Genomic DNA, 20,969 nt, shown 5'->3' with positions numbered 1-20,969 from the left:
TTAAAAAAAAAAAAATTAGCCATGGCTTTGGAACCAGGAGGACTGATTCAAATTTACTTCTCCCAGTTGGTTCTCAGTTTCCTTATCTGTAAAATGAAGGGTCTCTGAGGAGCCTAGCAGCAGTCCTATAATCTTGTAATCATAGTAGTGTCCTTGGAGGCAAGAAAGTCTAAGTTCATACTCTATCTCAAATATCCACTATGTTACCAGGATAAGTCACTTCATTCTCTGAGACTCAGTTTTTTCATTTGTTAAATTGGGATAATAACAGTACTCACCTTTGTTGTAAGCTTCAAATGGGAAAATGTATCTGAAGTACTTTGTAGACTATGGAATGTGAGCTATTATTATATACAATCCCTCAGGGTTTTTTAGGAGCCAGAAGGAAGTTTGGTGTTTTTAGACCCTGACATTTTCACTGTAGAAACATTTAGTTTTGATGCAAGGAAACCAATGGAGAGCCCTCCAGGGCAGCCCAGACCCAAAATGTCTCCTCTATAAAGACAGTTTGAAGATGAATTTATTAAGTGACTGGGAAAGCTTTTAAAGGTCTATACTTACTTGGCCTGCTTCGGGCTAAATACTTATAATACTACTGTATATATGTACATGTGTGTGTATGTGTATGTCCACAGATATGTGTTAGAATGTCAGTGTGTATAGATGTGCTCCATTACATAAGCTATGGAGGACCCGTCCAACAGCTCCTCCCTTCATGTCGAAACATCAGTTGTCTAGTCATCAGGAGCAATTTCTTTCCCCAGGGGTCTCCCCCAGGAGAGCCCTTTGGGCTGAATGAGACTGGATTCCTGTTCTGAATAGTCACTGTACCCCTCAGCTGAGGCCCCGAGGCCCCTCTTCATATGTTGGCAAATGTTCTGAAAGTAGGAAGTTTTCTTAACTGGACTTTCGGAACAAAATAGTTGTCCCAGATGTGGAATTGAGCCAGATAAGGAACATAAATAGTGGAGGAGGGTCAGTAGTCAGCTCTCAGGTTTGTAAAGTACTTTATACACTTTATCTTCTATATTTATCCTATAAGGATAATTTGCCCAGGAACACACAGCTACTAAATATCTAAAGTAAGATTTGAATATTTTCTTCTTGAATATTGGTCCAGTCTATCATATTGCTTCCCAGAACGAAGTAACCTCTGTTGAGGGAAATTGAACTAACTAGAACTCAGTCCTTAGGGAGCAGAATGAACAGATTCCTGGAGAGCTGTATGTATCTTGGAAAAGTCACAAGATTGCTGAATCTCAGAAGTCTGAGATTCCTTCTTTCTCTCCTTTCTCCAAATAGGAGAACTCATAAACAGGATTTGGGAATGGTCTTCAGGAAATGCAATTCTATAGCTTCCTTCAATCAAATATCTTCTCTGACATCACCTGATCCTAGATTTGGGAACTTTTTTTGTCCCAATGAGTCCACGTGTCTCTTTTTTGCCCATCTTATCCTCTTCGTGGTCCTAAGAAATTTAAAAGAAGTTAGGAAGGTGACTTGAGTTAGAGACAAGTATTTGCAAGTAACCAGTGAAAACTATGGTAGTATTAAAAGATGTAGATGAGAATGATTTTGTCTTTTTTTTTTTTTTTTTTTTTGAGGTTTCTAAGAGAGGGAGGGCTGGATTCTGCCTCTTTTTTTTTCACTCAGATCATGAAGTTTACTTGCTTGAAGTGGATTTTTCTTTCCAAAATCAAACAAGAGAACTTGGATGGTCATGCTGTCTGTCCTTAGCCCTTCAGTTTTCTATAGCCCTCAGAATTTTTTTCTAGTGGGTAAAGAGGCTTTCCACTAGTAGAACACTAAGAGCCACACAAACTACATTTCCCAGATTGGGGGTAAGAGATGAAGCGAGGAGATTCTCTTAGGAGAGACAATCTCTGCACTCTGTCATGGTTTGGGACACTGTCTAGAAGAAAGCCTAAAATTTGTTGACAGGGCTAGCCCAATTATTCAAGAATATAATCTTTGAATGATAGTCCTATTGGCCAGACTTGAGTGCAGAATCCCAGAGGACAAAGGGCTGTCATTCCTAAGGTAAAGGTAACATAATTGGAGTCATGATCTTCCAGGTGAAGACAATCATTCTTCACAAGACCCAACAATTGCAAAGAATTTAATTGGTGAGCCTACACTTTGATTTCAATTATTGAGTATTTCAGGCGATTATGACTTTTTTATTCAATTATTTACCTAAACTTTCTAGTGAAAACTGTCCCATTTTCAATCTCCATGTATTTCATGGAAGTAGTTGTGATAAACATTATTAGGCTGTGGCTTCTTTTTGAGAGATTTAAAAAATTTTAAAATTTACTTTTAAAAATTTTTTTATTTAATTTTTTTCTTACTAAAATTTTTTGTCTTAAATTTTTTTAAAAAAGGTTTTTTTTTCCTTTTTTTAAAGGAAACTTGGTTAAAAAATAGTCAATATCAGGGTAAATCTCAACATTTCAAACAATTTCAGATTTATAATTAGAAGGAAACTTAGAAGCCATGGAGTTCTACCTCCTCATTTTAGAGATGAGGAAACTGAGACACAAGGACTTGCAATACAACTAATGATGTCTTAAGTAGGATTTAAACCCAGCTTCTTCTGATTTAAAGCTTAATACCCTATTTATCATACCTTGCTTGAGTTCAGTATTATGACTTGATTTACCCTGTACCACCTCAATGCAGAGTTCTTTCTAAGCAGTCTATAAGCACTTATTAGTATTTTTTAAGGAGAAATGATTGCAGTACTAAGTACTTTGGTGATGCTGGTAGGAGAGGCAAAGGATCTAGAAAATGTTGTCCCAAGATGTACTTGAAGAGAGCAGCTTAGTGTTAAGTAGGAGTGAGACAGCACATACCCCTGTACACATATGCACTCTTGTGCATATATGTAAGTTTCCTTTGAAGTCTGGCTCTTTGCCCATCACCTGTAGACAGACCCAGACCAATAACACACCTCCATTTGGCAGAAACTCTCATGGAAGTCCTATCCTAGCACATTGGTCTTGGAAGCACAGGACTTGAGTTCAAATCCCAACTTTGTTGCTTACTGCCTGTTACTTTAGATGAGGAACTATCTTTCTGGGTCTCAGTTTCCTCAGGGGGTTGGACTAGATGTCCTCTGAGATTCCTTCTATGTCTAGATCTTTGATCCTGTGAGCTCTGATTCTAGGAGGTGGCATTTAGAGTGGGAATCAGGGGTATAATTACCTCCTTGGGGGCTCGTGGAGGAGATGAGCATCTCCCTCTGGAGGCTGACTGCCCCTCAGCTATGGTGTTGCTTCAGCTGTGACTCAGGGCATTAAATTAACCCCAACTCTATCAGGGTGCTGAGTCAGTGACGGATGGCTCCCTTGTGATACTGACTTTCTTTCCTGGAAGCCACTGCCCTTTCTTGGACCCCTCCTTTATACTCTTTCAGCAAGATTTCAGGCATCATTTGTAGAGTTAGCTTGACACATGATACATATGGTAAACCTTAAAACACTATCTATTATTAGTGATTATTATTGATGATTATAATATTATTAATGATAATAATACTCAAACAATGACAATTGGTAAAGGACCTTAAGGTTTGCAATTTTTCATGTATTGATTTTCTTTAATCTTCAAAACCACCCTCTGAGGTAGGTTGCCCAGAAACGATTAGCCCCATTTTACATAAGATGCAGAGAAATTACTTGACTTGCTTATATCACACAAATAATATATGTCAAGGTCAGGATTTAAACTCAGGTCTCTTCTGACCAAACATTCAGAGCTCTTTCTATTATACTGTGGAGCCTTTCCAAGACTCCTCAAATACCCAAGTTTATTTGCATATTATTTTCATAGAAGCTCACATATACATAGCTTTTTATATTTCACAAAGCTCCTTCCTCACAATTGCCCCCAGTATTTGTATTGTAAATATTATCCCCAATTTAAAAAAAAAAAACAATTTCAGAAAGGTTAAGCGATTTATTCCAATTTACTTTCATAGTAAGTAGTTGAGCCAGATAGACTTAATTTTAATCTAATGCCTTGCCCACTATTGTCCTTCCATAGTCTTCTATGTATTTTTAATTAATAACAAAATATATGGGTATTCTTTTACCCCAGTCTTGCTTCTTCCCTTTTGTTTAGCCATTCTCCTTCTAAGTCAATTTGGGCTGAATCAGTACAGGGAAAGAGCTGGCTAGACACTTATCTACTTGGCCCTCCTCCCCCCACCTCCTCCACCTGAGGTCCTGTTAAAGAGGAGTAGGAGGAAATGTTGGGCTTAGGGAGCAATCAGCAAACACTTTATTGAGTATCTACTGTGCGCAGAGCCTTGTAAAGTTATACTCCACCTCGTGCCATTAACTGTACTGAGAAAATGTTAGCCAAATCACTGAAAGAGGTAGTAATCACCTTAGGAGCATTCTTATACTGATAGACATTTGGTGAACAGGTTATGGTAAGATTTCACAACTTTAAAATGAGTTGTTAATAATGTTATTGGGAAACAGATGGTTCTATTAACCTCTTTTTTTTTTTTTTTTTAATCTGAAAACTCTATGAAAGTTTTAGTGGACTTTGGATCAACTAAAGTCACCATTTTTTGGCAGCTTGGTTTGGACAAAAATGACAAAAAACTCGCACTCTACCTTGATGAGACTTCACCAAGAATGATGTATTCAGTTTTTCAATGCCACCTTTTAGAAATAGCATAAATAAGCTAGAGCGTGTCAGAGGACAATCATGATGAAAGACCTTGTAATCATACTGTACAAAGATCAATTGAAATAACTGGGGATGTTAAGCCTAGAGGAGAAACTTTGTCCTAAATGGTATAGAGAATGGAGCATGGGACTTAAAATGTCCCAAGACATTGGGACACCTGAGTTGGGTGACTCTGGCTGTCACTTCATTTCTATATGCTTCAGTTTCCTCATTTGCAAAATGAGAAATTTGCATCTCCCAAGGTTGTTATATGAGGATTAAATGAAAGAAAATGTGTAAAATGTTTTGTAGATCTCCAAGCCACTATATAAATGTCAAGTATGATTGTTGGATTTGGTTTATTTGGTCATAATGGAGAGAATCAGGATTGCCTATCTGGCAGTTGAGACAATAGAGAAGTTAGAATAATCATTTACTTATGTGTTGTTGAATGCAATAAGCCATTGATTAAGGTACTATCTATGTATCAGGTACTGGGTGTACAGAGACAGAAATAAAACAGCCCCTTCCCTGAAGAAGCTTATATTAGAGCATAAACACTTTGAGGGCAGGCAAACTTAGCAGAGTGTTCAGTACACATTAAATGTTTAATAAACACTTACTGATTGATTATACATAGAGATGAGTTGAGCTTAAAAATAAACAAACGTTAGACCAAATAAACTCAAGACAAGGGTTAGATTGGATAATCTCTGAGATTGCTCTTAAATATGATTTTATGAACCTTAGACTGAGAAGCAGTCTTAGAGACCATCCAATCTTAGACAATTAAATCAGCTAGGTGGTGCAGTAGATAGAACATTAGACTTGGAATCAGGAAGACCATGAGTTCAAATGCAGTCTCAGATACTAATTGTGTGGCCCTGGGTAAGTCAGTTATTCCATTTTGCCTCGGTTTCCTCATCTATAATATGAGCTGGGGAAAGAAATGTCAAATCACTCCAGTCTGCTAAAAAAAAAAATAAAGAAAGAAAGAAAGAAAATCCCAACTGATTAGAAATGGCTGAATTGAATAGAACTGAACCTCATATAGTATATATTCCTGCGCTAGAAACCTTGCAGGGAAGGTTTAGGAGGTGGAGTCATCCAAGTGAGGTAGAAAACATGCCTTAATCTTCATGACACGATTAATTATGTCTTTTTTCTTTCATCTGTGGGAAAAAGGAGAGCGATGAGAGAGGCTTTTGAATCGCACACTTAACCTGTGTGGAACAGACAGGATGTGTGTAAGCCTGCATTTTGGAAGACTTATGTTCCTGAAAATGTCCATGTTGAGTGCTTTGCTGGGGTGTGTGACTCTATCAGGAAGAGCAGGGTGTGTCTTGCTGCTAGCCTGTTTGGCAGGCCACACCTTGCTGGCAAAAGCTTATTTTCAAATGGGCTACACACACACACACACACACACACACACACACACACACACACACACACACACAGTCTTTTCACCTGGGTCTGCCACAATAGACATTTGGGCTGCTGGTTAAGTAACTAGAGACCTGGAGTGGATATGGCCAGAAATGTTGGCCATGTTTTATCCAAACCATTCCAATTGGATGGGTCAAAGGAGAGGGGAGTATCTGATTCATTGCAGAGGGGAGGAAAGAATCTGATCTACTTCAAGAGCCAATTGATAATATCCTTATAAACTTGTCAACAGGATTACCCCTATTTCCATCATTGTGAAGTTGGGAGACTCCAAGTCCTGCCTGCAGTCCATACAAAACCTCTGCCCACGGCACACAAATTCTCAAGATGAGTCAACAATATGGAACATCAGCACTGTATTAGGCACTATGAGAGATGTGGGGGAAATGTCTTTGCCCGTGGGGAGTTCAGAATCTAGTTGGGGAAATGAGGTACACCTGCACAAAACAGACAACAATTCAAGGCTTTCTATCACTGAGTGCTCATTTATGAGATATAGATGTCTGAGAAGGCAATGATCATTAGGGTTCTTAGAGTTAGCCGGGAGAAGCTTTCTGGGGGAAAGGATGGACCATGGGATTGAATGAGCAGAGAGGAGTGAGAAGATAGTTAATCCAGATGGATGAACAGTATGAGCAGTGACAGAGTTAGGAATAGGAATGGCTAATGAATGGTGAGGAAAAAGACTGGAAATCCCATTGTGGAAGGGGAATCAGCAAGATTCAGATTCTGTCTCTGGGCTCCCATTCTCAGTTCATTTTCCTTATTAGTAAAAATTGGACCGAAATAATACTATTTTGAGGAGAGTGCTTTATAAAGCAAAATGCAAAATGAGCCATTCTGGTTCATCTTTCCATTCCTAGAAGAAACAAAAGAATGGGAAAAAAAGAAGGGATATTTACAGGAATAGAATGAGATGCCCATGAGGAACTAGGTAAGTAGATAAGTAGAAGGCTAGAATTAAGGGGATAGCTGAGGGAAAACTCTGTGTTAAAGAGTAATCGGAGAGGCACCAGCATCCACAGTGCCAGGCTCCATCCCTCCTTGAAGACTGTCCTGACACTTGTGGGCTGAAGAAACACATGTACATGAGCATAGCACTGAGCTCCCATATGGGTCCTCCAAGCCTTCACCCTCCGGCTAGAACTGTACCTGTCGGAGCGTGCCAGCTTTATTTCCAACAAGCTGGAATTCTCAGGCTGAGCTCCGGAGCCATCCAGCCATGTCACTACAGGTCATCCAGATCCCGGACTTTTCTGGAGGCTGCTGTTTCCCATTAGCATATATGAGAACCAGACGGGTGTGTGTGTTTCGTTGTCCTTTGTATTCAAAAGTGACGCTACAGAGAATGATCGATATCTGTGTGGGAGTGGGACTGGAAAACCGAGGCTCAGCCAACAGGTCTTTCACCTAGATGAATATTGAACATTGGCACAGACTGGCCTTTGATTTGCAGCTTGAGCCGTGTTTGATGAGCCTCCTTCTGTCCAGGACTTGTGGAGATCTTCACTCACTAGAGTCCTATCACTGGATGCCAAAGGCTGTTCAGAGCTCTTTGCTTTCATGGCTGTGCAGAATGATCCACAATGAAAAAGAACAATAGGGGGTGGAGTATTGGACTTCAGACATAAAAAGGCCTCTGTTTAAATCTTGAACCTGATAAGTACTAGCTAAGTGATTTTGGACAAGTCAACATTTTCTTTGAGCCTCCTTTTGTTCTTCAATTAAATGGGAATAACAAAAACAGTAGGATATGCCTCAGAAACAGCATGGTAGAGAGGGTAAAAGTTTATTTGGGTCTGGAGTCCAGAAATCTGTTTTCTGCCTCTGACATATCCTAGTTGTGTGATCTTGGCAAAGCAAAAGACTAAGATTTTTTGGTATCTTCAGAAATTGTGGACTTAAGTTAAAAAGGATTTGCGGCTGGATTCTTTGAGACAATAGTCTCATTCAGCTCTGGGACCAAATATAGATCCATTTGGTCCCAGTAAATTTCTCCATTAAATAAATTATTAAATTGTTCTCCCCCAAAAAAATAAATAAATAAAGGATTTGCATCAATGGAAGGAATTTCTACATCACTAGTTTCCTTTTGTTTTTAGGTCATTCTGTCACATCCAACTCTTCATGACCCCATGAACCATACTGTCCATAGAATTTTATTGGCAAAGATACTGTAGAAGTTTTCCATTTTCTTCTTCAATAAATTAAGGCAAACTTAATTAATTAAGTGACTTGTCCAGGTTCACACAGCTAGTGTTTGAGACTACATTTAAACTCAGATCTCCCCCATTCCAAGGCTGGTATTCTAACCACTGAGAAATCTCACTGTCCTAATAGTTTCTTAGGCTGATAAAAACATGGATCCAGACACATCCCTCTCCACAAAAGAGTAATTTATAAGACAATATTTATAAAATGCAGACCCTAAAACATTGTGTAAATAGCTACTGTTATTTCATTTTTTCCATCTTTATATTTGATAGAACCTAGATGGAAATGGTCCAGGGACAAGTTGATATGCTTTTATTGTTTTTTGTATTTGTTGAACCCGTTGAACATCATTTTGGTAGTGCTACTTCGATTGATGATTTACCTTCTGTCTTTTCTTCACTCCTCTGAACAATCCATCTCATTTCTACTCCTGTGGGGAATCTCCCTGAGAATCTTGATCTTCTTTGTCATTCACTGTAGATTTTCTTGCCTAACGAAATTCTGTGACAATGGGCAGAAGACCTGATTAGGTGAGGGATAGAAGGATCTCAGGGTTTGGGGATCTCATGCAGTTAATAAGGGTTATTGGCAGCACTATCTGAGGAGACAGATGTCAGAACAAACTACCATTTAAAAAACTCCCATAAAGAATGGAATATATGTGCGTGAAGAGAAAGGGAAAGCTGAGCTCAGAAGAATTAAACCCAGGCCATTCAACTGTAAGTTGAAAGCAATTTTCCTTTTCCCATGACTCCCATCTCTGGATGTTTAGCTGGAGTTATTCTGAGGACCATTCCAATCATCATCTTTCAGTCAAACTAGTCAGCCCAGTTCATGGACTGGGGGCTGCACTTGTAAAAGCTGACACTGCTTTGTCTTTCCTACTATATCTGATATACTTGATGTTCTCTTTCAGGGAAGTGGAGATAGTTGGGACTGTTATACATTTACATGCTTGATATGGCCCCCAGCATGACATGACATCACATTTTCCCTGCCAGCCTCACAAAGGAGGGAAGAAGGGAAACAACCATTTATGAAGTGCCTACTATGTGTCAGGTTTTATCAATATTATCTAATTTGATCCTCACAACAACCCTGAGAAATAGGTGCTATTATCATCCTCATTTTACAGCTGAGGAAATTGAGGCAGACGGGACTTGAATGACTTGCTTAGGATTACACAGCTACTTATGTGTCTGAGGTGAGATTTAAATTCAGATCTGATTTCAGGCTTAGTCCTTTCTATGCACCATACCTTCTATCTGCCTCTATCAAAAGATATCATACTATGTCATATCATTACCTATCTCTTAGGATACTGCTGATCTGATCTCAAACTTACAGTCAATAAATATTTATTAAGTACCTACTATGTGTTAATCGCAAGACTAAATTCTAGGAATAAAAATAAGGGGGAAAAACCTAATCTCTGTCGTTAAGGAGCTTGCAAGCTAATACACAGGGAAGCTGGCAAGCCATCTAGAGAGTCCCATTGATTTGAGATTAAGACAGCAAGAGAAGATGCTGTCTTTACTCCTACCTACATGGGCTTTTTCTCCAAATATTGAGCTCTGAGGAAATGGAAATCCTTAGATTTCCAAGACGCCATCGTCATTATAGCCTTCAAGAAGAAAGCTGGGAAAGTTGAATGTGGCAATTATTACAGATTTCAGATGGATTAGATAGTTGTCTGGGGTAGGAAAGGCCTGGTTAGAAACCGCTCAGCCTTGTTGGAACCTAAGATTCATCATGTCTCTGTATGAGCACTGGGCCTGTCTGAACAGATATCCTGGGTCCCTCCACATTTGAATGTTGAGAGATTTGAGGTTAAAGAAAAGGAGAATTTTTCTTTTTAAATTTATGATTTTTAATCCCAATATGTGGCTTGGGTGAGTTAAGCAAAACTGGTGAACTCCTGCTCTCAGGAATGGATGATCAGTTCCCATAAGTCAATATAATTCAATAAATGTGTAAGGTACTATATAATATGCTAGGGAAACAACAACAACAACAAAACCAAAATGGTCCCTACCCTCAAAAAGTTACATTCTACTGGATGATCAGTGTCCATGATGTTCTAAATAGCTCAGCTTACCTTCTTGGGGACTGGTGACATCTTCTGTAATTCACTGGAAATCATGCTGCATTAGGTGGAAATAAAATATCACAGCTGGTTTTCTACCTTTCCATTCCTAATCACCCATGTCCTCTGTCCTACAGGCCACCAGAATAGTGCCCAATCAGCATGTATTTGTTAAGGAGACGATCCCTAATTTCAAGGAGTTTATATTCTACCTGTCCAAATCCCTTGTATGTAATCCACACATGCTGTGACCTAGAAGGATGTTTAGCTATTTCTCTTACCATTCAGAAGAGCATAATTGTAATGAAAGGTTTGTTCAGAGATAATGAGCACATGGAGTTCTCAGTAAGTTGTCAGAGATGATACTCCCCAGGTGCCATTGACTGAAAACAATGGGATTCCCTGTTGCAGGTCTATTAAAGACTTTTAACATGCAGTTCGGGAGCTGTTGGCTTTCCTTCCAGCCACCTGCTCCCAGGAAAGGAATGGAGAAGGTTGGGTGTGACTGCTGGCTGGTATGACTCTCACAGACCTGGAGGAGGAGGAGGATTAATTGCATATTTTTTTTTAACATTTGCAGAGGAGTTACTTAGAGTCCTAGAATGCTAGTCCAACAGTCTCATTTTATAAATGAGGGAACTGAAGCCGAGCAGTGAATTGATCTACAAAGAGTTACAGTTAGCGGTAGAGCTTGGACTAGAAGCTACAGTTTCTGTTTGCTATTACCCTGGGTTCTTTCCAGATTAGATTACACTTCTACTCACTGTTCAAAATTCAGGAAATTCAGAAGCTTTATCTTTACTTCTCTGGCCGTTGTTTCTCCTCCTTTATTATCTCCAGTGACATGATGGTGACAGGTTGGGGAAGAAGAAAACTGGGGATTGCTTGAATATATTCAACCTGGGCACCAGCCCTGTGTCTGAGAGATTTAGAGCTGGAAAGGACATTGGCCATCCACTAGTGAAACCATCTCATTTTCCAGATAAGGAAACTGAGGGCTAGGAAAGTTAAGTGTTTGCCTAAGTTAAGACAGGTAATACATCTCAGAGGAAGGATTTGAATGCAGATCCTTTGATTCTAGAGTGACCATGCATTGTATTATGAGAGAGAGAGAGAGAGAGAGAGAGAGAGAGAGAGAGAGAGAGAGAGAGAGAGAGAAAGGAGAAAGAGAGAGAGAGAGAGAGAGAGAGAGAGAGAGAGAGAGAGAGAGAGAGAGAGAGAGAGAGAGAAAGAGAAAGGGAGGAGGGAAGGGGGGGGAAGAAAAGACCATACATAAATCTCAAGGTTAACAGTTTGTGGCTTCTGAATTTTGGACTCAGTATCTGGTTTTGGAATCCATCCTCCAGTCCTCCAGGCTGCTGATATCTGTGAGTTGAAGCCACAGCTTTGGTCTTCTGTTTCTCTAAGCAGATAGTCTGAGATAAGACTCTCCCACAGGAGATCAAAGGAGAAGAGAATGAATGAGGGAGCCACAGATGACTTGGTCTGGAAGGGGGAATTACCTGGTGATTGCCTAACTCCAGCACATATGCTGGATGGAAGGGCGAGTTTTGGGCTGCTGGACTTGGCCCCAGCTCATCTTCAGAAAGGTGAATCTTAAGTCACCACCTGCGTGGAGAAGTTTTCTCAGGCAGGATGTTGATCCTTCAGTCTGAGAGCAAGTCAGAGCAGATCTGATCTAGAGAAGTCTTAAAAGCTCATGGGAAAAAAAGTGGTGGACAGTTCCGTTCCCAAAGCCTCCAGCTTTGTAGGGCTCCTCCTTGTGGAACTTGGCTCCTAGGTGTTAAAATGGAATATGTTCTGTGTCTCATTGTCCTTTGTTCTCTGAGATAAGTGGATTATTTCTCATAGCAAGCTTCCCACAACTGTCATCTGTGTCATTAAGAGTAAGGAATGCTTGAATTGCCTCATTCACACCCTCTACAAGCCCACCTCATTGCAACCAGGATGCCCAAACAAGGAAAGGCTATGGTTGCTTTTGTCAGTGAGTGTCCTTCACAGTGGGTAATCCAATGACTAAACTGTAGATTATCTATTTTCCTCTGTCTTGCATTTTTTCATGCCCTTTAAATAAAGGCATGTCATTTAAATAGGAAGGAGTAGAATATCAGAGCCATAACCACACTATGCTACTCCCATTCTTTTTTTTTTTTTAATTCATTTTCAGGGGTATGAGAGGCTCTTCCTCTTTCAGAAGGAAGACCTATTTCACTATTACCTCTTTTTCTCAACTTTTCACCCTAACTTTCTTAGTAGAATCATTATAAATCTTACCAAGTCTCTGAAAATAAGCTCCTTTGTTCCTTCCAGATGCCAGAGCTGGGGTGGGTTATAGTGATGGGAATAACATTAATTCAATGGGTCTGATTTCTAGGGGCTTCATCAAGGGAAGGAGGCTTGAGAGAATTATTCTCTGACAAATTTTTGTTAGACTTTGGGAATTCAGTAGGATCCACTGAAATTATTTTGGATGGGTTGATTCTGCCATGATGAACCAAATGTAGGCTCATTTTTGTTCAAATCAATCCATCAACAAACACTAATTAAGTTCCATAATAGATGTTAGGGCACACTTACAAGGACAAATAGTCTCTGTCCTCATAAAGCTAATATTTACTAAGGAATGCAACATGTAAATAGAAAAATCAAGGTAATATAATTCTAAGGGAGAGAAAGAGCTGATGACTAGCAGGATCAGGAAAGATTTCCCACCAAAGTGACATCTGAGCTAACCTTGAAGGATGCTGAGTGATTGGGTGTGTGAGTGTATTTCAGGAAGGGGAGGCAGCAAAGACAGAGATGGCAGATGGGACCCTTGGCTTGAAGAATAGAAGTAGATCAGTTTGATCAGAACACAGAGTATAGGAAGGAAGGAAAATATGAAATAGATCTAGAAAGATGGCCTGGTACCAGACCATCTTTTTTTAAAAATATATTTTGTTTTAAATATTAGAATCAATAGGGAGCCATTGAAAATTTTTGAGCACAGGTCAAACCTATAAAAATGATTCTATAAGCCCTACTTTGGGAGATGAGAGGATACTGGAATCAGGTAGTGATTAAGAGATACTTCAATTTTTTATTGGCCAGAGAAGATCTTGAAGACACAAACTGAGCAGGGCAGGTGCATAAATGAAGAAGAGAGGAGTTATTGGGGAGATAGGATCAATTAATCTTGGCAGCTAAATGGGTGTAGGGGTAATGGTGGCAGTGCTTTATTGAGTACTGGTTTTTTGCTTCATTGAGAAATTCTTGACCTCAGAACCCACCTTCCAGATTGCTTATTCCATTTCGTTTATCCTAACACATCCATAAATTTGAGATTCCATGCACTAGCTTTCATCTTTGTCTCTATTCTCATTTTGAAATCAATCAAGACACATTTATTAAATGCCTACTGTATACAAGGCATTCTGCTAGGCTCTAGGAATACACAAAAGGCAAGGAGCTTACATTTTAATGTCTCAGAAGGAAAAGAATTCGGTAGAGAGAATTGAGAACCTTCTCTCTCTAAATGGGAACCCATAGAAGAATAAATCCTGGATTGACCAATCAGGAATTAAGTCTTTGGGTTTAGGAAAGAGAAGAGAGGATGAAGGAAAGAGCACAACCAAATGGCATTTATGTACAGTACTCCATTAATTAATATTAATGACTATGTTTTGACTCGGCTTGACCAGAATTCAGTCCAGATTGTCTTAGTCTGTCTATTAAGGTCAAGATGGAAGGATGCTAATGTAATCTGGGATTTCATCACAATGAAGAAGGAACCTTGAGCATGTCCATTGTCTAGCCATGTAACAGAGGACAATTAATATTGGTGGAACTGAACAATGAGCTGAGGCCAGTACTGGGGATCAGAATCCATTGTGTAAGAGGACATCCTTCCCTTCAAGAACTTTACCTCTCCCCACCAAAGAAACACTGAAGAACAACTTTTGATAAGAGGAACAGGGAAAAAGTTTTAAATGTTTATTTTTAAATATTCAAAACATGCAGCAACTAAGTAGTCCAATGAGTAAAGGACTGTTGCTAGAGTCAGGAGGACCTGAGTTCAAGTCCAGCTTCAAACTCTTATTAGCTGTGTGATCCTGGGCAAATCACTATTTCTCCCCACAATGATCTACTGGAAGCCTAAATGCCTGGTCTTCTCTGGGGCAGTTTGGTCATAGTAGTACTGAGGTTTTTATTTTCCTTATAGAAGAGCTAAAGTAAGGAGAATACAGGTCCTTAGGGACCCTCATCAAGAAGACTGGGAGGGCTGTGACTAGTTCCTCTCTGTTCCTGGACCTTGGTTACTGGTTCCTCCTAAATCCTGGGGGATATCATTTTCCATTGGTATCTGTCTCCCTCAATGAATGTAAAAATCCCTCTGCTTCCTATTTCATAGGATTGTTATGGGGAAAGCTGTGTAAACCCCGTGGTAAACTTTATAAAGTATAATATCAGTGAGCTTTCTCCAGAGGCTCTACAAGCAGCCTCAGTGTAATTCTAGTAGTGGGCAGGACAATAGGCATGTGAACTCATCAGTGTTGCTAGTGGCCTAAAAGGATAAAAATAATTTGCCAAAAAATGTTTAATTTGCTCCCAGCTTACATGATATAGGTAATGTTAGAAGATTAATGAAAAAAAAAGAACATTAATGTCATCCCTCCTATTTTTATCTTTCAACTCTTACCACATAGAAACCAATACTGAACGCTAACCTCATTTATGAATAAGGGTCGTTCGACTGGGGTTTACCATGTAACTCATTTTATTTCCATAAGATTTCAACATCCACTAGGGATAGGAATCACAGACCAAACTTGTGATTTATTTTGTAGAGGCAAGACCAATTTAGTAGAAGGAACTTCTGGTGAGGAAACTTCGTTTCACAAGGCATGCCAGAACTCTCTCTGTAATCCATAACATTAAAGAGTTATCCCAACCAGGTGTTAAACATACAACCAGTGGACTATTTGTGGCCCATAGCACCTCCAATTATGGCCTGAATCAGATTGAAATGTCATCTCTTGCTAATTTCATGGTTGATGTATTAATTCAAATAGAAAAATAGGTAGATGATGGATAGATAGATAGATAGATGGATAGATAGATGGATAGATGGATGGGGAGAGAGATAGATAATGCTATTTGAGCATAACTTCACTGAGAGTTCAAGGGAATGGTTTAGCATCATTCAGTATGCAAAACTCCTTTCTTCCTGGCTTCAAGGACAAATAGCTCCCTCCATTATACCACAATGTCCTTCCAGATCTCTGGATTTTTGAAAGGTTCCCATTTCATGAAGGTTGGAGCGCAGAAATACTCACTTATGGCAGCATCTATTATGATGCTGCTTTAAAATTTTTATGAGACAATATTAAATTTGGGTAATTGTGGATAACAGCTTTGTCAGTGATAATCCTTTGGGTCTTACAAATTTCTTTGCTAAATTCTCAAGAATATTTTGAGATCTCTATTTATAGTAGGATTAGTTTATAGTGGGTGGTGAGCTATCAATGTATAATTTTAGCCACCATTGTTATGAATTGCTAAGGTTGTTGTTATAGTTGCTATTGGTATAATATACCATTACTACAAGGTAGAAACCCTGTGTTTATGACACTGGAGCACAAATTCTATCAGGTCTTACCCAAAAGAGAAGAGAAAGGTTTTTATTCTGGACCTGGCAATGATCAGCCTAGCAAAGCTCCGAAAGACCCAGCAGTAGAAAGTTGGTCATGAAAAAATAGATATTTGGCGGGGAGAGAGGTGGAAGAATTGGGGGTGGGGAGTATCACAACTCATGAAGGCCATGCCCTAAGACATTGAGAATTTTCCATTAATATCAATAGAAAGAAGATCCATATTAACAGGAAATACTCATATTAATGATGAGGTACCTATACTGATGAGGAAGTATTCACACTTTTCCTTGAGGTATTGACGTATTATCATTATTATGGGTGAGATCCCTAGGTTTAGGATGGGGTTAAATTTTAGCTATAGACTGGAAAATCCCTTCTGATGTCTTATCTTGGAATCAGAGATATTCTTTTAAGTTATTGGGTGATCAGTGGCACCAAATGCTCTTATCCCTATCTATCTAATCTCTACAATCTAATCTCTACAATCAGAAAGCAAGGTAAATGCCTCTTCGACAACAGGAAGTTGGGTAGATCTCTTTTTGGCCCAGAAAAAGGACCAATCCTTTCTTTTCCCCTAGCTATTTGCTATAGGAAAGTCACTTTCCCTGTGTCTTCCCTCAGAAATGGGGATATCAATAATTTGTACTATTTACCTCATAGTTGGTAAGACAATCAAATGAGAAGTAAAACACTTTGCTAACTTTTAAACTCTATAGCATTATCACCTATGATAACCTTAATTGTCAGTTCTAATGATGGGGATGCAGATAAATAGATAATCCTCAAATCTTTTTTATTCTTCCTTGTCATATATCATAGAATCAATTTGTAACAATTTTATTTTCCTAATTCTATTTGACATAAAGGATGGCATAAAGTAAGCTTCCATTCCTAAAGCCAGGAATAATAGGAGATCCAGGTTTGATTCTGGACAAATCCCAGATTACTTCCCCAGGCTCTAGATACCTTACTGGTCAATAACATGATATGATATTATAAATGAATGATAATATTGAATTACAGGTTTGCTACAGTAAAAGGGCTTTGTAAACCCTAAAGTGTTCCCAAAATAGAAACAGATTATTCTAAGGAGAGGTGGTCTAAATACTTGGCAGATATTAAGGGAAGATATATTGGGATTAGCCATAAGAATTCTAAGATGTGGAAGTCCCTTAGAGATCATCTAGCTCTCTTTTTTGATATGTAAAGATACTGAGGTCCAAGGGGGCTAAATGGTACAAGAAAGAGGCACTGGATTTTAAATTGAAGATTCTGGGTTCATCCTGGTTTTGCCATTAATTAGATTTGTGACTCTGGCTTCAGTTTCCTCATCTGTGAAATGCAATGACCTCTCAAATTTCTTCCAGCTCTCAATCCATGTTCCTACATGACTCATTTCTTTGTCCCAGTGACCTATTCTTATTATCCTAGCCCTTAATACAGTGCCTGGCACAGAGTCAGTTCTTAATAAATGTTTATTGACTGATAGACTCATTCTGGTAAATAATCAATCAGATCATGGGGTATCTGATGAAGAGCTAGTTATACTTTATAATTTCATTCTGGGTGTTTTTGGGCAATGGAAATTGAACCTTATGGTTTTTCTCTCTTTCCCTGATCAGATCTACAATGGGACCCTTAAGAGAGACACAGATAATAGACGTTTCAGCTCCTACAGCCAGATGGAGAACTGGAACCGTCAGTACAACCGAGGCACCTGCAACACCATTGGTCCTGGCAGTGACATATGCTTCCTGCAGAACATCAAGGCCAGTCGGAGTGAGCCAGACCTGTACTGTGACCCCCGGGGTACTCTGCGCAAGGGCTACACAGGCAACAAGAGCCACAAGACCACCCAGAATCGCTACAGCTTTTACAGTACCTGCAGTGGGCAGAAGCCTGTCAAGAAGTGCCCAGTGCGCCCTCCTTCCTGTACATCCAAACAAGATCCTGTCTACATTCCACCTATCTCCTGCAACAAGGACCTCTCCTTTGGACACTCAAGGGCTAGTTCCAAGTAAGTGCTAATGAGTTAGACTCAGGTGTCCTGAGCTTTTCAATATGCAACATTTTATACTGGGCATGATAGGGATGGTTAAAGGAACAGAACACATCCTGTTCTTGGAAGCTCCCAGACTGATAGAGGGATATAGTTCTTGTCCTTAGGAAACTTTTAGTCTGATGGGGCAGATATCGGCCTTCAGAAAGGTCCCAGTCTCTTGGAGGTACATATTCCAAGCACCTTATGAATTCTTAATTTGATGTGAACAACATAGTCTCAGATCTTAGGAACTCTCAGTCTGAAAATCTGAATGAAGGGGAAAGAGAGACAAATAGACAAACAGAGACAGAAAGACAGAGACAGAGTCAGAAACACAGAGAGACAGGGATGGAGGGAGAGAGGCAGGGAGGGATGGATGGAGGAAAAAAGGGAGGGAGAGAGGGGGAAGAAAGGAAAAAGAGAGGGAGAGGGGCAGAGAGAGAGGAAAAGGGAGGGAGGGAGGGATACAGAGAAATAAAGAGATGCACACAGAGAGAAGAAGACCGTGACAGACAGACAGATAGGCAGACACAGATAGACACACAAAGAGAGAGACACACAGAGAGACACACACAAAGAGACAGAGTCAGAAACAGAGAGAGAGAGGAAGGGGGGGGAGGGAGAGAGAAAGAGAGGGAGAGAGAGGGAGAGAGGGAAATAGAGAGAAAGGGAAACAAAGAGACAGACAGATAGATAGACAGCGAGACACAGAGAGACTCACAGAGAGGGAGACAGAGAGAGACAGAGAGTCAGGAACAGAGAGCGAGAGCGAACACATTCACCCAGGACTCAGACATAGGATATGGGCATAGAAAAAAAAAAACAGGATCCAACAAGTGAAAAGTAAAACTGTCAATTGCTATTAATTAGAAAGTTGCTGATGACTGATAGAGTTCCCTGGGTTTTTAATGTTTTGCTGTGGTGGATAGAGAGAATGCTTAGATGAATGAGATCGCAGATCCACTCAAGTTTTGAAGAGAATATGTTTTTGTGGAGACTGTTGCGCAAAATGATTCATATTAAAGGAATGTGTTTCCTAGGGTTCCACACAAATGGATGAAGACACTACAAAAGGCAGAGAGGCAGGGAAATGTTCACAAGTCCTGAGGAGGCAGAGAGTGATGCAGAAACTGGAACCAGACAGAATTTTTCTAGAATGACCCATGAGTGGAGAAATGCACCTCTCTGGCCCTGAGATAGGATCTCTCTGAACTCTTTTTGAATAGGAATTGTTTCATTCATAGTATATGTATCCCCAGTGCCTAGCACAAGGTTTGGGGCTTAATAAATACTTGCTGATTATCTTTTTATTTGGTCCAGATTCCTCTAAGCTCAACTACTGTTCTCACAATCAGAATATCAACATCCAAAAAGTCAATCACTCAACCAGCAAATATTTACTATGTATGTACTTACTAGTTCCAATGATAATAATATCTAGCATTTAGATAGATATGCTAATTGGATACTGAACAAGCATTTATATAGCTCTTTAAAATATAGGAATAGAATTCACTGAGGGGAGGGGAGAATACATAGGCAGTATTTGAGAAACATGAGGACTACAGTTTACCTGGTAGGAGGGTTAGTGTAGTGGAATAGTTGGACAAGGAGAGAGAGCTACATCAGAGTCAGATTGTGGAGGGCTGTGAGCGTGGAAAGCAATGAAGCTTCATGAAGTCATGCTCATCTTCGTGTCTTCAGCCAAACACAAGGTCTTGAATGTAGAAGGTGCTTAATAAATGTTTATTAAATTAAATCTAGCTTGTGCATATGGAGAACAAAGCCAAGACCTGAGTCTCATTATAATCATTATCTTAAACACTCTAAATTAACGTCATCTTTTCCTAGAAGAGGGTGGATCAGCCATGTCTTCTTGGGTGGGGACATTCCAGTCAATGGGTGCATTCCCATCAAAGACAGATTCATATTAGAGGAACTGTTTCCACAAGGGAGGGACACCTATATGGTGGAGTAAATGAAAGACAGGGCCTGGGATCAGGAAGACTCATCTTTTTAAGTGCAAATCTAGCCTTAGACACTTAGAAGCTGTGTGATCCTGGGGACAAGTCATTTAACCCTCAGTTGCCTTATCTAAAAAATAAGCTGGAAAAGGAAATGGCAAACCATTCCAGTGTCTGCCGAGAGAACCCCAAATGAATTCACGAAAATCAGACATGACCGACCAATAAAGGGTGTGTAAATGCTGGCTCAACAGCTCAGGCTGCTTCCATCTTGACTCTCCGTGGTACTGACGGGATTCTGGAAGCTATGTCAGGACCTGGAACACATGGGGCAGGATGTCCTGTGCCAGGCCAGCATAACCCATGTCCTACTCCTTCTCTTGCTCAGGATCTGCAGTGAAGACATAGAGTGCAGTGGCTTGACTATTCCCAAGGCTGTGCAGTTCCTGAGCTCTCAGGATGAGAAATATCAGGCTATTGGGGCCTATTACATCCAGCATACCTGCTTCCAGGATGAATCTGCCAAGCAACAGGTAACCAACTGCATATTTACTCCTTGAATCTGCAAGAGCAAGACCTAGATGCGGGCCAGGTTCTATGTTTAAGATTGAGTGGAGATTTTCTTTCTGCTGGTTCTTTCTCATCCTGCCCAGCCCCCTGGAGAAGGCTGGAGTACTTGCTGTGACCCATCAATAGGTCTAGGCTGCATGATCATCAACATTTAAACTTCTCCTTTTGTCATGCCTTTTTTTCTGCCTTCTTCCCCCCCATCTCTATCGCTCACCAATTCCCTATAATTCCAAATATTCTTACTTCACTTTCCTGCTTTTGTTTTCCTGGTTGTCCCTAATAACCCCAATCAAATGAGATACCATATATAAAGCTTTTGTAAACCTTCAAAC

The 20,969-nt window shown here is 39.9% G+C and overlaps 1 protein-coding gene across 1 annotated transcript in view; it reads left to right on the top strand.

The window, feature by feature from the left end:
- Window positions 1-20,969, top strand: part of PKP1 (plakophilin 1) — a 79,532-nt gene that overhangs the window by 31,296 nt on the left and 27,267 nt on the right. The window contains exons 3-4 of the mRNA XM_051998670.1: window positions 17,685-18,079; window positions 20,456-20,600. Of these exons, the coding sequence (XP_051854630.1) occupies window positions 17,685-18,079; window positions 20,456-20,600 (540 nt within the window). The remainder of the gene's footprint in view (window positions 1-17,684; window positions 18,080-20,455; window positions 20,601-20,969) is intronic.

The sequence above is a fragment of the Antechinus flavipes genome, chromosome 4, assembly GCF_016432865.1.
Source record: "Antechinus flavipes isolate AdamAnt ecotype Samford, QLD, Australia chromosome 4, AdamAnt_v2, whole genome shotgun sequence".
Taxonomy (NCBI): domain Eukaryota; kingdom Metazoa; phylum Chordata; class Mammalia; order Dasyuromorphia; family Dasyuridae; genus Antechinus; species Antechinus flavipes.
The sequence above is the reverse complement of the archived record's forward strand: the minus strand, read 5'-3'. Positions and strand labels throughout refer to the sequence as shown.